The 17,575-nt window shown below is 38.9% G+C and overlaps 1 protein-coding gene across 1 annotated transcript in view; it reads left to right on the forward strand.

The window, feature by feature from the left end:
* The first annotated feature begins 374 nt into the window (after positions 1-374).
* Positions 375-17,575, forward strand: part of COPB2 (COPI coat complex subunit beta 2) — a 31,055-nt gene continuing 13,854 nt past the window's right edge. Inside the window, exons 1-10 of the mRNA XM_004326658.4 lie at positions 375-491; positions 4,627-4,764; positions 8,271-8,357; positions 8,565-8,691; positions 9,564-9,712; positions 11,556-11,702; positions 12,632-12,731; positions 13,380-13,522; positions 13,772-13,971; positions 15,291-15,401. Coding sequence (XP_004326706.1) covers positions 489-491; positions 4,627-4,764; positions 8,271-8,357; positions 8,565-8,691; positions 9,564-9,712; positions 11,556-11,702; positions 12,632-12,731; positions 13,380-13,522; positions 13,772-13,971; positions 15,291-15,401 — 1,205 coding nt within the window. The 5' untranslated portion in view covers positions 375-488. The remainder of the gene's footprint in view (positions 492-4,626; positions 4,765-8,270; positions 8,358-8,564; positions 8,692-9,563; positions 9,713-11,555; positions 11,703-12,631; positions 12,732-13,379; positions 13,523-13,771; positions 13,972-15,290; positions 15,402-17,575) is intronic.

Raw genomic sequence — 17,575 nt, forward strand, 5'->3', positions numbered from 1 at the left:
CGCCTTCCCTTCTCTTCCCCGCCCTCTCCTCAGAGCCAGAATCAGAGGAAGCTTCACAGCGCTTCTCAGCCCCTGCGACACAACTCCACTATAGGGGAGTTTCTCCGGCCGTTAGCATTCGGATGAAGCATTTCGCTTTTCCTCATCTCATTTAACTCGCGGTTTTCTGATTCTCGTACAAGCTCAGCAGCCCCAGGACACTGCAGCGGATAGTGGAGGCCACACCCCCACGTCCCCAGCAGCGCCAGGTGGGCTCGAGGCCATTTAGGAGGCCCTGTTGCCTTGGAAATTGGGGCGGGGCTTGGGAATCGTCAGCCCCCCCGCGCCGCGTTTGCGCAGGCGCTCGGGCCCTGGACTCGCGTTCTATCGCGAGAACTCCTCCCGGAAGTTCCACGTCAAGCAGTCGGCCGGTCGGCTGGTCGGTGGGTCTCTCCCGGACTGCTTCGTCCGCAGCGAGTAAAGGCGCCCGGGCTCGGACCAACGGAGCCATGGTAGGTCCAGGCCCTGCAGGAGGGAGTGGGGCCCCTGCGGCCAAGGCCAATTCCTGGGGCTCCTGGCCTGAGGACCGTAGTCAGCAGCGGCCTGCGCTCCCGTTGCGGCCGCCGCCTCAGGCCTTGCGGGGTCTTGGTCCAGTTTGAACTCTGGGAGGGAGTGGTTTGAGGAGGCAGTGCCTGGAATTGAGGGGTCCCTGACTCCTCCGGTGCTTACGGCGTTTGCCAGAGGTCGTGCGGTCTGCAGCGGGATCCTTGGTGTAGGGAAATAGAAGAGACTGAAAACGTTGAACTCCGTAGAAGGCTTTGGCGAAACTGCCTCATTGTGCCTTTAAAACGACGACAGCTGATTTTGCAGTCATGTTGGGTTTGCAGTCATGTTGGGTATAGTATGTGCTGACCGCAAACTACGAACTTAAACAGGCAAGCCCCCCCCCAAAAAAAGTAAATAAAATGCATAGAGAGTCAAGAGTGGAATTTCAGATGCTTTGGGACCCCAGCTTAAGTTTCTAGGGAGAAACGAAGAGTTGGGGAGTTGTTTATAAAACTGGTTGGCGTGTTTTTCTTCATTTGCAAATATAGCGGCTGATAAGAATGACAGTCATGACAGCATTTTTTATTATCACCCCCAAATATGCTCTAAAATACTTTTGCACAAAAAGAGTTATAATAGTAAGAAAAACAGTATGATAGTGTGAGAATTTCTTTCCAAAAAGATGTAAGAAATTCAATATTTTGTATTTAAACATTTTCCTGCTTTTCTTCACTTGTTAGGAAGCACAGGTTCGAGGATTTTGGAGCTTGAAGACCGTAGGGATTGATAAGTCCAAGTTCCTCGCCTTGCTGTTAAAGGAAAAAAAATAAATAAAAACTTAAAATCAAGTTAGTTTAAGGCTCATTGCTGCAGAGTTTTAACTACAACAAGTTGATTTCCTGGGGAAACTTGTGAACATTATGGATACTTCCAGAAAAATGCATAGAGAAACACGCTGTGTTTTAGTGGGTTCACTCACAGATACCGCCCCCCCACAATCCTCATCCATGAACTTTATTGGGTTCCCAGGTTAAGAGCCTCTGAACAATACTGAAGTCACTTAATTATGCCCCCTCGTATTACCAACCACCTGCTCTGGGGTGTGCTGTGCTTTCAGCACTGGACATTTTTGGAAACAGCCCTTGCATCTGCCTAATTTAGTTTTCTTTTGCAATGTTTAAGAGTATTTTTATAATTACATATTTCATTCTTTAACACATTTAAAATCTTTTATATAACTACAAAATGTGAATTTATTTATTCACTCATTTACCATAGAGTGTTTGCTATGTGCCATGGATTTTGCTAAACATTTGCCTCCTAATTCTCACAACAGCTGGGAGAGTGAATTATAAATGCTTATGGAGTGGTTACAATAGGCCAGGCACTGTTCTGTTTAACACTGAATTTAATTCTCATTATACTAAGCGGTAGATAATAGTCAATGGTTTTACATTTTTCAAGCCTGAGAGTTAAGTAAATTTACCCACTGTTGTACGTTTGAAATGAGTAGTGGAACTGAAGTTTGAGTCCATCATGATTCTTTAGACCTCGATTATACTGTCTGTACTTAAACCTCTATACCCAAATATATAAGATGCTGTGGAGATAAACACATGAATAAGCAGTGACCCTGCCCTTAAGTAGCATCTGTTCTAGAAAGCAAAAACAGACATGTGCACAAATGTTAAATGTTAAAATTAAAACCTGTAGGATCCCGTAGGAAAGGATGCTTCTGGTAGGGTAATCTGAAAGATCATAGTAGTGGCAGTAGCATTTAAGCTGAGTCCTAAATGCATCCAGCTTTTGGGAGATATAAGGAGACATTTAGAGTTAAGGCTGCAGTATGAGTACCTTACTCATTTTGTATTCCACAGTGCCTAGTACAATGTCTCATTCAAAGTAGGCACTAAAATCTTGGGAGAAATACAGCAGGAGCTCTTGGCTGTGCTTTTTGAACTGAGATTGTGCATTGGGGGTATGTAGAGTTATACTGGGATTGCTCAGTCCCCTGGACCACCTTCCTGAAGCATCACTTTTACTCAGTAATCAAGCATTTAAAATATTTTTAATGGTAAAATATACATAGTTTATAAGTGTACAGTTTCCTCATTTACTAGAGGAAAAAGCCTCCACCGTGCTTCCTGGCATATAATAGACACATAATGTTTGCTGACTCTGAAGAGACCAGAAAAAAAGAGTTAACATTTGTGATGATAATTAATGGGACAAAATTCAGAAATGGGTGAAGTAAGAGGTCCTGCTTCAGCAAGGTATGTGAAGATGATGGTTTGAAAGTAGCAAGTTTGAGATGGAGAAGAAGGTAAGACAGTGGAAACATTTTTGTGGCTATTGAAGAGAAGAGCCAGAGAACTCGGATCTTTTAAAGGGAAGTAAGAGGTGTAGGTTGTTGCCAAAAGTGAGGGAGGCCTGTATAGAAGTCAGAGCAAGGTTCGAAGCAGTCAGTGACCCAGATTTGATAGAGATCCAAAACGATGAATAAAAGCCTTGTGAGGTGTTCGCTTTGTCTCAGGAAATTATCTCTGCGGAAATTATGTAGCAGTCTTCATTTGTGTAGAAAAGTAACGTTAAATTTCTGTCCAATTCATGATCATCATGGAAGATCGCAAAAATAAAAATTGGATGATAACGCAACTTGCCAAATAAACTTTTAGGTTGTGTGTAAAACCTGTTGAAGGAGAAATATATTTTAAATCAGTCTTCCTCAGGTCTGCTTCCAAGAGAGAATTAAGACTACTGCCCTAAGCCATCATTATATATAATGAGTTAACTTTTCTCCTAGAGAGGTATCCTTGGGAGAATTGAGAAAGTAGTTATTCAGATCATTTTCTTTCTGTGGTTTAGATGAGGAATCCAGGTTGAAAAAGGCTGTTTTAAACTATTAGTATTTTATGACTCGAGAGAGTATTTTAGCTTCGGTTTAAAATTGTAATTTCCGTTTGGTTCTTGTAACTTAAATACATTAAAACATTATAAACATTCCCATTTGGCTCCAAAGCCCTTCATGGACATGGATATAACCCCTATTGATCCCACATTACATTGCCTAGCATTTACTGATATTATTGCCAAAATAAATCTAATACTTTTCTCTGAAGAACTCAATTTTTTAAAAAAATAATTGAGGTATAATTGACATATGACATTATATTAGTTTTAGGTGTCCAATATAATGATTTGATATTTGTGTATATTGTGAAACAATCACCACAATAAGTCTAAACACCTGTCACCATACATAGTTACAAAAATGTGTTTTTTCTTGCAATGAAAACGTTTAAGATCTACTCTCTTAGCAACTGTCAAATATGCAACACTGTATTATTAACTACTGTGCTGTACATTACATCTCCATGACCTACTTATTTTATAACTGGAAGTTTGTACCCTTTGACCCCCTTCACCCATTTCTCCCTCTTCCACACTCCACCTCTGGGAGTTACCAATCTGTTCTCAGTATCTGTGAGCCAGGTTTTTGTGTTTTGTTTTTTTTTTGGTTTTTTTCATATACATCAACCAAAACAATATATCACAACATATTGAGGGCCGAAGCAGATATGGGAAAACAAATGTCCTCTATTAAGTCAGAATTTAAAGAGTTTTGCAAAAATGTGAAACATTGCTACTCTTCTCACTAAATTTCTTTTGAAACTATAGTTAGTTTTCATAACAATATCTTACTTAAGTTAACATGTAATGGGTTTAGTTCATTTTTGAAAATGAATTAATACACAAATATTTTAATGTCTCAATTTTAATTTTTAGCATGGTAAATATTAATAAATATAATCTACCTAAAAAGAAGCTTTTTAGTGTCCTCAAAAATTAAGACTGTAAAGGTGTCCTAAGACCAAAAAGTTTGACAAGTGCTGCTACAAATTAAAAATTCTTAAATACTCATATTTTTTGTATATATTAGTGAATAAGTAGGTGCTTTAGACTTCAAATTGTGTCTGTAATTTAGCAAAGTAAAAACTGAATTGTTTTGTAGGCATGTTAATGCACTGTTTTTAGTTAAGATCTCAAGCATGTTTTATTTGGCATAGCAATTTAATGTTTGTTTTTTATGTTTGTCCTTAGCCTCTGCGACTGGATATCAAGAGAAAGCTAACTGCTCGATCTGATCGAGTTAAGAGTGTGGATTTGCATCCTACAGAGCCGTGGATGTTGGCAAGTCTTTACAATGGCAGTGTGTGTGTTTGGAATCATGAAACACAGGTAGGAATTTTTAAAGACTTTATTAGAAATACCATCTTAATCTGTTTACAATGAAAGAGAAGAAATATAACAGAGTTCAGTAGTATATGCCTACTGCTTTCTTAAATAAAATTAGTACGAAGTATTTTTAATAAACTAACATTTTTGAGGGTAGAGCTTGTGGGAAAAACTGTCTGGGCTCATTATATCCAATATTTAAGTGTTAAGTTCTGAGATAGGTAGTATTAGCTCTACTTTGAAATTAAGGAAACTGACACCAATATAAGATCACTTGCTCTAGATGAAAGTATTTAATGGTACTTAATTTTCCATTCAGTGAGTATTCTAACCATCTTAAGAATGGGATTTTTACTTTTACTAAATTGTCCCCAAGTGCTCACTGTAATGCATGATGCAGGTAACTTCCAGTCAGCCATACAAATTATAGATTATATCAGAGAGAGATTTGTAGTCAGCTTTTCATTACACATGAGAATGTGCCTTTTACAGATTATTTCCCTTAAATGCTTTCATCTGAGTAAATAATAGGTCTTTCAGCTTCGTTTGTCTTATCTTTTCCAGTCTTTGTTGGCCATCCTTAATCTTTTTCTTTCAAAGTACAGAACATATCATAGTTTTGAGTCTATTTATACAGTAATTATCCCCAACATCCAAGGTTAAGTTCTTAAAATCCAGATAAAATTCACATTTGAGGGACTTAAGATGGCAAAAATAGGCCTTAGGGAACCAAGTTCAGTAGTAAACCTAAAAACACCCTTACAGCTTATATCACTCTAATGAAACAGTAAGGACTACACAGTCAGCCAAGTCCCACCAGTGACATTTTATTCACATTAACACTTTGATCTCTGCTGTATCCCAGTGCCTATGACATTACCTGACACACAGTAAGGGCTCAGTAATTATTTGTTGACCTAGTGAATAATAAACTTTCCTTTTATCAGTATATCACTAATTCAGAATTTCTGTCCAGCGACTTCAAATCTTTATCTTGTGAATTCCTTTTGCCTTGATGCGGAGAGTATGCTTGTTAACTGCTTTTGTGTGGGTGGGGTCGGGGGGAGGATCTACTCTCTCTGTGTGTTTAAAACCTTTCAGATTTTATGCTTAGCAGATACACTGGTACCTGCTCCACCGCCACCTTGCTTCCTGATGCTCCCTGGAGTCCCCTCTGTCAGCTCCATTTAACCATTTCTCAGCTCTGTCATTTCACTATAGTTGTGCTCTAAAGCCCTGGTGTACTTCCCTTATCTTTCTCCAGGCTTTACTGTAACATAACTGCTTTATCTGGGTCATCTACTTTGCTTCGTTTTTCTTTCTGTACCCTTCTGTGCCCTCCTGCAGGGCCACCTACTTCCCCTTTCATAATTCATCTCATTGGTAAGTTTTTGTTTAATTTCCTTCTTTCCTTCAAAAATGGAGGTTTTATGAGGACAGGGATTATCCTAGTGTTAATTCCCATTGTTATTCCAAGTGGGTACCTGGCAGACAGGCTCATAGTAGATACTCAGTAAGTTTTTGTTGAATGGTTGATCTATTTTTGGTTCTACCTGCTTTTCCTCCTCTTTTTATCACCAACAGAAGTTACTTGCCACTCGTGTATTGAGAGCAAAATTTTTGAAAGAGCCAAAAAATGTTTTTGGAAGTAAATTCAAATGTACTTGAATTTCAAATAAGGAGATATTATACTCTTTGAGGTGATGGGTGCAGCAGTTAAAAAATCAGTGTGTTATATATACAATGGAATATTTCTCAGTCATGAAAAGGAACGAAACTGAGTTATTTGTAGTGAGGTGGATGGACCTAGAGTCTGTCGTATAGAGTGAAGTAAGTCAGAAAGAGAAAGACAAATACTGTACACTAACATATATGGAAGCTAAAAAATTGGTACTGAAGAACTTAGTGGCAGGGCAGGAATAAAGACACAGATATGGAGAATGGACTTGAGGACACAGTGGGGGAAGGGGAAGCTGGGACGAAGTGAGAGAGTAGCATTGACATATATACCCCACCAAATGTAAAATAGACAGCTAGTGGGAAACTGCTACATAGTTTCCCTGCTAATTAAATGATGTGGGCAAGCCTTTTAACCACATTGAGGCTCGGTTTACTTACCTAAATGAAGATGATATGTTGCCTTCTTTACTTCGCAGGATTGTCAGAAGGATTAAATCAAATTGATAAAATTGTGTAGGAGACCTATAAGGCCCCATACAAGTGTTTCTTTCTTTTCTTATATTTCGCTGCTGGTTTACATGTTGAGTGTGTAGCGTTTCCTCCTGTTTAGCTTGTTTAGCTTCTGGAGTGGGAAGACCATCCCTTAGGTCATTTGTATCAGCCACAGCACTTAACGTGGACCTGAAACATGACTGTTAGTTCTGTAGCTGCTTTATTTTTTATTGCTCAGCAGATCCCTGAATTTGTTGGCTCCTCACGAGCTTTCGTGGATTTGTCTGTCATCTTATAGGTTGCATGTTCTACCTGTTTGCAGTGTCTGTATCACAGTCAGCTGCTAGTGGTTGTGCAGGTTGGAGCTTATGTCCCCACTCATTCAGCCTTTGACTGAAGAATCTTTGAAGTCTTGCTCGGGAAGCCAGAGTGGGCTCAACAGTTCTTGTGAACCAGTCCCTATTTTTAAATTTGGTGCACATGGTTAATCAATCAGAATATGCTCTTTTCATTATTCTCTCATACAGAAAGAGAGATTGAAAAGTGATAGTTTGATTTTCAGAATTTTAAAGAACAAAGCATCAAAGTGGGAGGACAAAGAGATGCATTCATCCCTGCTCTTTCTAGCAGGGTCTAGTTTTCCACCTTTATCCTGTGTATATAATTCTATTCTGAGCAGCTTTAAGGGACATCTGAATCACTGTGTTCTCGTACTTCACTAAAAGGAAATGGCATCTGTATGGAAGCATATTGCTGAAGTGTACAAAAGAGTTGTATCTTGTTTATAAATTTATTTTACGAGTTTATGGGTTTAATTTTTAAAAGGAGAAAACTAGGGGCTAATTCATTCAACAAATACTTATTACACATTCATTGTTTTTCAGCAGCTGTTCTAGGCTCTAGGTATACAGTGGTGAACAAGATTCCTGCCCTCAGGGGGCTTAGCAGGAAAGATTGATGTTAAACACGTAATTATGAAGGTGCTATGTTGTGAAAGTGGAGTATAAGGTCCTCTGGGTGGGTTTTCAGGCGGAGGGAACATGAGCAAAGAAGGCACTGGGAGTAGCCAAGGATGAAGCTGGAGCACAGAGGATGGGGAACTTCATCTTGTTGACATTTGCTTTCTTTTGTCATTTATAAGTATTTGCACTTTGAATCTGTTAAAGAAAAGATCTTTGGTCTATTGTTTTCATTTGACTGTTGCACTTTTATATTTTAGCCTGAGAACATTTTATGATTAGTAGTGATACAAAAAATCGGATGTTTTAAATATAACAGGATAGATTTTTTCAGTTATTTTCTCATGACTCAAAGTGTATTCTTGTGAAATTTTTAAGACACTGGTGAAAACATTTGAAGTATGTGATCTTCCTGTTCGAGCTGCCAAGTTTGTTGCGAGGAAGAATTGGGCTGTGACGGGGGCGGTAAGTAATTCCCTGCGCTTCTAACCCATCCATGAACCTGTCAGTGGCTTCTTTGGCGGCGGCAAGTCAAAGAGCTTTGGCTCTTGCTTTGTTTTGTTAATTAGTGCATTGTTTTGGAACCTGGGCTTTATACCCTGAGCCTATAATATACTTTTTTGTGCAATTTACTTCATAACATAATGATGGTGTTAAACTTTCCATTTCCAGGATGACATGCAGATTAGAGTGTTCAACTACAACACTCTGGAGAGAGTTCATATGTTTGAAGCTCATTCAGACTACATTCGCTGTATTGCTGTTCATCCAACCCAGCCTTTCATTCTAACTAGCAGCGGTAAGAGATGACCCCTTTTGGTCCTGTGCGTCTCTTTGAGTAATTCATTTTCATTCAGTGAGACATGCAATTCTTTTACTGCTGTTACAAGCAGAGTTCTAATTCCAAGCAGCCTTTAAACTATTTAAATCCATTAACGTGCTATCAGCGCTGCTTACTTTTGTATTTTAATGAATATCAGTTCTACTTAGGATTTGTATAGCAGTTGCTCCAATTCCCGTCAGGGAAGACCTGAAGGTCTAGATGCTGAAAAGTCTGCTGAACAGAAAGCTAATTTACATGCTCATTGAGTGAGTTTTTGGCAGATTGCCATATACCCTAGTCAACTTTATCTTTATACTCAGATTAGTTTGCTCCTTGGTATTATGTATAAAACAGTGGCGCTTTTGGAAGGCATTTAAAACCAGTTGCACTGAACTGGTAATAGCTCTTTGAAACATTTTAATTTAGAGATTGAGAAGTAACTCAGAACTTTTTTTTTTTTAACCAATCTTGTATTAAAAGAGAAATGCTTATTTCTGAAATAATCATTGCCATCATTATTCATTCATACTTAGACTCTAATCAAACTTGTTCCTCTTTCATCATTCTGTAAAGCCCATTGAGTCTGTCTTAAATTTTTTTCCATGAAATTTGTATATTTGCTATTAGTAATCTCTCTCTTTTATCTCCACTCTTTAGAGAGTTAAATTTATTCTTAGAATAAATAAGCATATTGAAAAATCTGTTCAATTCCGATTCTGTTTCTTTAAGACATGGAATATATGCTTTGTGTTAGATTTGCTGCCTTAAAAGGCACAGAGACTCTGCACCTTAGTTCTGAATGAAGGAAATAGAAATTGCAACTAACTGGAGACTTTCTTTTGGTCTAGATGACATGCTTATTAAACTCTGGGACTGGGATAAAAAATGGTCTTGCTCACAAGTGTTTGAAGGACACACCCATTATGTTATGCAGATTGTGATCAACCCCAAAGATAACAATCAGTTTGCCAGTGCTTCTTTGGACAGGACTATCAAGGTAGGATGTCTACTGTTGGTGTCAGTTATGCTTGTTGGTGATTTTACTACTGGCTGCCCAGAAAGTTATTCCTGAGAAGTTTCTCTCAAAAGCTCATTTTGAAGCAAAATAGGACTTCTCGTTTTGAACCAGAAGGGCATATTCTGTTGAGAAGAACAGTGTGGCAGCTCAGTGTTCTTAATGAAGGAGTGTTTTTCCACGTGGAAGCAATATGGTGTAAGACTTAAACCTCTGCACACCCAGAATAAGAAAATGCCTGTATCTTCTCTAGGTCACTGTTTCCTCTCCTTTAGTATATTTGTTGTTGACTTCTGCTGATTATTAATCTGTTTTATATTTAAATGTCATCTGCCTTCATTCTTTTTCTTACTTCATTTCTCCATACTGCTTCCAGTTATCTTTCTAAAGCATGGATTCCATCTTGTCAGTTCCCAGTCTAAGGGTAAAGTCCAAATGCCTTGGTGTGGAATACAAGCGTTTCCAAGACTAGCCTTAGCTAATGTTATGAGATATCTCCAGTAACCCTGGTCTACTCACCATTTTCTAGAGAAGCCCTGAATGTTCACAGAACCTTACCTAATTCAGCTGGTCCTTCTGCCTGCAGTATTCTTTATTCTGCCATTTTGATTTCTTTTCCTCTGGATAATTAATTACTCATCTTTCAAGGCTTATTAGCACAGTTATTTACTCTGAGAAGCTCTCTTCAGACATACATTTCACCTCTAGACAGAGCCAGTCATTTTCATCCCGTTCCTTCCATCGCTTTTTGCCTCTATTATGACCTTCATGTTGAATAATAATGAACGTGTCTCCGGAAATTTTTATCCCTGAAATGTTGATGTTTGGGGCAGGAACTGTGTGTTACCCCCTCCCCCAGGCACACGTTAGCAAGCAGCACAGTGCCTTGCCTATACTAGATGCTTAATACATGTTGCAGTGAGTGTAAATACATTTCTTTTCCCACTGTAGTATTTAAATTATTTCTGTATGCATAGATTTAAAATATACATTACATAAACTTTTGTTTGCATGTATAGGCTTACATCTATATAACATTTTTATTAGCTTTCCTTTAACTTTTATAAAATGTTATATGCTGTTTGTCTGACAATTTATTATTAAATGTTATATGTTGAATATCTTAGGACTTCGGCCTACTTTATTTTTTTTCCTTTCACTGGATTGTCCTTGCTTTTGACATAGGTTGAAACTTTGAAATTAGTTTTAAACTTTCTTCACTAAATTAGGTATATCTTGAAGACAAAAATTATCTTATCTTTGGCTCTAGTAAAGTTTGTTTACACATCTTTATACTTCCCACAGGGCCTCCCATGTAGTAGGCATACAAAATAAATATTTGTAAAGGTAAAGCTCAATACCAGTGCTGTAGTAATATTTGACTACTTTTCCATACTTTTAATTTTTTGACTAAGCAGTAGTTTTCTCCTTTTAATATGTCCTACTAAGTCCACTTTCATTAGCTTTATATTAAATCTCTCATGAAGTCATTTCCTGCCCTTAAAGTAGTGTTTCTCAAAGTCAAGACACCTGGGTGTCTGTTAAAAAAAATCTAGATTCCTGGACTTCCTTGTAGATCCATTGAGTCATAATCTCTGGGGATAAAGCCTGGAAATTGGCATTTTTCAGAGAATGCTATAGTGATTCTGCCCCCTGGAAATTCAAGGAAAGTGAGAAAAAACAAAAACAAGTGGGTGAAAAAATGAGCTTTCTTCACCCCCCCCCCCCAGCTTTGGCATTTACATGACCTGTCGGGGGTGTGGTGGAGCTGCCTTCTGAAAAGCAAGGCCCCATATTGACTGGCAGATGCTGTTGCTCTCTGAAGGTGTGGCAGCTGGGCTCCTCATCACCAAACTTCACTCTGGAGGGACATGAAAAAGGTGTGAACTGCATTGATTACTACAGTGGAGGCGACAAACCATACCTCATTTCAGGTGCAGATGACCGTCTTGTGAAAATATGGGACTATCAGGTACAGTTTTTTCATAACTTACTTGCCATATATTAGATATGCTTCTTACTGTTTCTTACAGGACAGTTAAAACTTGGGTTGTTGAACTCTGTTTATAGCATAATAACTTAAGGCATCAGAATTTGCACCTAAAATGTGGTCTCAGACTTTCATTTATATTTGAAAACTAGCAGACAAATGAATAATGTCATGACATCACCATGGTACAATCATTTTGCCACAAAGACTCTTGTAAACCTAGGTATGTAAATATACTTTTTTTTTTTTTGCGGTACGCGGGCCTTTTTTTAATGCGGTACGCGGGCCTCTCACTGTTGTGGCCTCCCCCGTTGCGGAGCACAGGTTCCGAACGCACAGGCTCAGCGGCCATGGCTCACGGGCCCAGCCGCTCCGCGGCACGTGGGATCTTCCCGGACCGGGGCACGAACCCATGTCCCCTGCATCGGCAGGCGGACTCTCAACCACTGCACCACGAGGGAAGCCCTGTTACTACACTTTTTATCTCCAATAGTATGTTAAATTTTTATTTTTTTGTTTCTCACATCAAAATTTCAATAAACAGTTAATAAAATGAGGCCTAGAAACCAGTTGTACTGAGATACTCAAATTTGTGTTTAAATACAGGATAAAATATTAAAGACATTATCTTCGGAATTTGAGGGAATGATACTTAGATGAAGACCACATCTTTCAGGGGTGTGTTGTGTTTTCTTCTTTAAATGTGATAGTTACATTTATATTTGCCTGTACTATCAAATAATTAGAGAAAATGTGTACACGGTAAGATGGTTCTATTCCAAAAATCTCTGTATTGAATACTGTTAAGATGTCATAACCACTCTTATTTATTATGTATCTGTGCACTGGGAAAATTAAGGATGAGTTATTGTTTGCCACGAATAAAAGTGTTTTCTGTGTACTGATTACAGAATAAAACATGTGTACAGACACTGGAGGGACACGCCCAGAATGTGTCTTGTGCCAGTTTTCATCCTGAGCTGCCAATTATCATCACAGGTTCAGAAGATGGTAAGTTAGAAATGGATATTTAGTCCTGTGTTTAATAGCATTACTAAGTGGATATTTAAGCGGGCTAGTGCCCTGCATTTTCTTTGGAAGTTTTAAAGGATTTTGATATTTTTATTAGAGTAGACTACTTAAGCTGTAAAAGAGTAAAGGGGCGTTGTTACCAGCATCATTCTAATGTGTTTTGACTCTGTTACTTAAATAAGAGGACACCCAGAAGTGCTAGAGAAAAGCTGAAAAAGCCTGTGCTTTGGAGTCTAAAAGCCCGGGGTCAAATTCAGCCTCTGCCACTTCATAGGTGTGTGGTTTGGGTACATTATGAAATGGGCATAGATACATCTGCCTCATAGGATTACAGTGAAAGGATGTGAAGAAATCATGTATAGAAAGCATCTGGCACATAGTGGGCACTGTACCCAGGAATCCTGTCATTATTTCACACTTAAGATCACATTTCTTAGTTTTAGTTTCTTATAAATGTTCTATTATTTATTTATGTTGCTTTATAAAATCACAGACTATAGATCAAGAAATTAAGCTGTCAGGAAGTGTGTTCTGTTTGAATATAAAGACTTCCATGTGGCTGGTTCACCTGACAGTTCATTCTTGGATGTTCAAATCAAAAGGGCGTATTCACATGGCTCTTTTCAGGAACCGTGCGTATTTGGCATTCAAGCACCTATCGCCTTGAGAGCACGTTGAATTATGGCATGGAGAGGGTATGGTGTGTGGCCAGCCTGCGAGGATCCAACAACGTTGCTTTGGGCTATGATGAAGGGAGCATCATTGTGAAGGTAATCTCTCATTACACTGTCTCTGAATAGATGGACATAGGGGAAGCAGTTATCTTCCAAGTCACCAGTTTTGTTAAACTGGCATTTCTGTCATTAAGCTCAAGAGATTAGCACCGGAGATTTAAAGTGGAAGAAAGGAACCCTCCATTAAATGAAAATAGAAAATGTTTATTTTGTCGTGGTTTTATTTTGTTGTGGTTTTATTTTGTTTTCCTTTTCATTGCTAAGAGTCATTTGTCATTCCTCCAGCTTGGTCGGGAGGAACCTGCCATGTCCATGGATGCCAATGGAAAGATAATTTGGGCCAAACATTCAGAAGTCCAGCAGGCCAACCTAAAAGCAATGGGAGATGCTGAAATTAAAGATGGAGAAAGATTGCCACTGGCAGTAAAGGATATGGGCAGTTGTGAAATATACCCTCAGACTATCCAGCACAATCCTAATGGGCGGTAAGCCACCACCAAAATCTCTCTCTGGGCTTCTGTGTATGTTTGCATATCCACAGCATATCCCACCCCTGCCCTTTGGTGGGCATTCCTCATTGAGCTTTTGCTGTGGCCTCACAGTCCTCAACACAGCAGCAGGCAGCCATGCTTCTGATCGGGTTGGCATGCAAGGTGAAGTATAGTTGCCTTCCTGGCCTTATCCCACCACGCAGTTTTGAACAGTTGAATAGTTTTGTGTTGACTCTTTATTTCAGATGTGTTGGTATGTGTCCTTCCGCTCCTTCAAAGCATAGAATCATGTCTTATCCTGAGACTTAGTAGGTGCTCTCTAAATACTTGCTGACTCAGTGCTCTTAAGAAGAAGAGTTGTGAGGTCTTTGTCTTTTGAAAACATTTGGGGACTGCTAATAATTCTGCTTCCTCTCTGTAATTTGAATCGTCAGCTCTGTTTCTCCCTTAAGATTTGTAAAGCACTGAACATCTTGTGAGAGGAGAGTTTCTAGTACAATAAGTTTAAACCTGTGAGTTTTAAAAATTATTTTACAATAGATCTTGGCATTTTATAATGCTGTCCTGAGTATTAAAAAAGACAGAGTATATAAACCAAGTATGCTGCCTAGTTCAGTAAATGGTATCCATAATTACTTGTAATAAAATTTTCTTATGAAGATTAAGAACGCATTGCATTTTTTCCCCTTAATATCATAAAATGTTTCTTGCTGAAGTTTTACATTTCACCTTTGGCAATCTAATAACAGCCAATATGTCTACTGAGAAAATTTTGACTATGCAACATTCTTTTTTTCTTATATTTAAATGTTAAAATATCCTGTTTATTTTGATAAATTTAACAGTCATTAAAAACTGGGGTAAGATATCTTTATTCATTTGAATGATCAGCTTTAAAATGAAGATAGCCTTGCAACAAGGTAGTGCCTCCCTATGGTGTAAATGTAATGAGCAAACTGCCAAGCATCTTGGTGCTCAACAGGTGCTCGTTGAATTAGGGGAATCTTCCCCTGGTGCCTCCACACTTTCTCATCTTCCTGACCCTTTGTTTATAAGAGAGGCCACTGCAGTAACATTTTCAGTAGTAACCCCCTCTTCATAATCTGCTTTTGATTTGTTGGGTGGAATATTTATGTCTAGCTCCATATTCAGAGAAATATATAACTTTAAAAGGTAATAGGTTCATTTGTAACAGTCAACTGAAATAACGTTTGTTATTAGAAATATTTCACCATAAAGATGAATCATTGTTACTTAAATTTTACATGTCATTGGTCCTCTGTACTTCCCTCCCTGGGTTCTATAATTTCTAGGTTTGTTGTGGTGTGTGGTGATGGCGAATATATCATCTACACAGCAATGGCGCTGAGAAACAAGAGCTTTGGGTCTGCCCAGGAGTTTGCGTGGGCCCACGATTCTTCAGAGTAAGTTTTGGCTGTGTCATATCCAGCTTGCCCTGATTGCCAATGTGTGTTCTCTGTGCAGCTGTATTAAAGAGGTTTGCAAGGCTCAATGTAGGCTGTTCTTCACCATGTTAAAGAACAGTTCTCACCAGAGCTGTGTTGGAAGATTGGTCAGGGGCAGCTATGCAGCCTGAGCTGCCTCTGCCTTTTCTGTGTTCAGTATTGAGCGGGCACTCAATCTGATATAATAATCACATTAAACCGGGGACCCAGCACCTATTTCCTTGGTGGAGCCCGTGGCAGGGCCTGGTACTTATGGGCTGAAGGCAAAGTAGGCCCTCAAATCAAGACCATGGCAGGCCCTCCCCAGGACCTGGCATCCTGAGCTGCAGCTGCCCTTTTCTGAGCTACTGGGGAGAGATGCTGAATTCTGATGTAATCTTGATGAAAACCTCAATGAATCTTTTTTTTTAAAATATCTTTATTGGAGTATAACTGATTTACAATGTTGTGTTGGTTTCTACTGTACAACAAAGTGAATCAGCTATATGTATACATATATCTCCATATCCCCTCCCTCTTGAGCCTCCCTCCCACCCTCCCTGTCACACCCCTCTAGGTGGTCACAAAGCATCAAACTGAATCCCTGTGCTATGCAGCAGCTTCCCACTGGCCATCCATTTTACATTTGGTCGTGTATATATGTCAGTGCTACTCGCTCACTTCATCCCAGCTTCCCCTCCCCGCCGCGTCCTCAAGTGAGTTCTCTACGTCTGCGTCTTTATTCCTGCCCTGCCATTGCAGGTCTGTTTACAATAGCCAGGACATGGAAGCAACCTGAGTGTCCATCAACAGATGAATGGATAAAGAGGATGTGGCACATATATACAATGGAATATTACTCAGCCATAAAAAGAAACGAAATCGAGTTATTTGTAGTGGATGGACCTAGAGTCTGTCATACAGAGTGAAGTAAGTCAGAAAGAGAAAAACAAATACCATATGCTAACACATATATATGGAATCTTTAAAAAAAAAAAAGGTTCTGATGAACCTAGGGGCAGGACAGGAATAAAGACATAGATGTAGAGAGTGGACTTGACACGGGGAGGGGGAAGGGTAAGCTGGGACGAAGTGAGACAGTGGCATGGACATATATACACTACCAAATGTAAAATAGCTAGCTAGTGGGAAGCAGCTGCATAGCACAGGGAGATCAGCTCCGTGCTTTGTGACCACCTAGAGGGGTGGGATAGGGAGGGTGGGAGGGAGATGCAAGAGGGAGGGGATAGGGGGATATACGTATGCATATAGCTGATTCACTTTGTTATACAGCAGAAACTAACACAACATTGTAAAGCAATTATATTCCAATAAAGATGTTAAAAAAAAAACTCATTTTCTGTAATGTTATCTCCCATTCTTTTTTTTTTTTTTTATAATCTTAGGATCCATTTAATTTTATTTAAATATATCATCACCCTCCTTGAGACTCTAAATCAAGGACTTGGGATCCTAATTTGAAAATGAAACAGAACAACACAGAGGAACCTGTTTCCTCAAAACAGTAATGGGCTTACAGAATGCCTTCTAGGAACTTATACCTAATTAAGTCTGTTCATTCCTTGCATAAACTTTAAGCTTCCTCAAATTTTATACATCTCTAAATAAAGTGGAGAAAAGGGGAAGAACCACATTTAGCTGCGTAATTCAAATAAAAGTATTTCTTTACTCACGTCCCATTCTTAACAAATTCTGTCAGAATTCAAAATGTTCATAAAATAGTCTCATTAAAAACAGGAAAAATTTACGTCTCAATTATTATAGTCACTGATCGGTTCCATTTTGATTCCTGTTTGGTGCATGTAATAAACTTCGGGGCTTACACGTTTTTTTCAGATACTGAATTACATCTTTACAGTTTTCTTAGTTTTGTTTTCCCCATATTTTGTGTTGCCTCTTCTGCCAGCAGTGGGTAACGTAAGCCTCGGTGTTGCATAGTAAGATGCATGCTTTTTATTTTTTAACAAAAAGGTCACTGAAAAGGTAAGATCTTTTCATAAATTTCCTAAATAAACTCATTCATGCACAGTTCCATATACTAAAAGGTACTTTGTAGGTACTTAGTTACCATCTTAAGCATGGTCGCCTTACCTCTCTCAACATACCTCTCTCTCTGTTTTGATAGTTTCCTC

Source organism: Tursiops truncatus, chromosome 4 (assembly GCF_011762595.2).
Source record: "Tursiops truncatus isolate mTurTru1 chromosome 4, mTurTru1.mat.Y, whole genome shotgun sequence".
Taxonomy (NCBI): Eukaryota; Metazoa; Chordata; class Mammalia; order Artiodactyla; family Delphinidae; genus Tursiops; species Tursiops truncatus.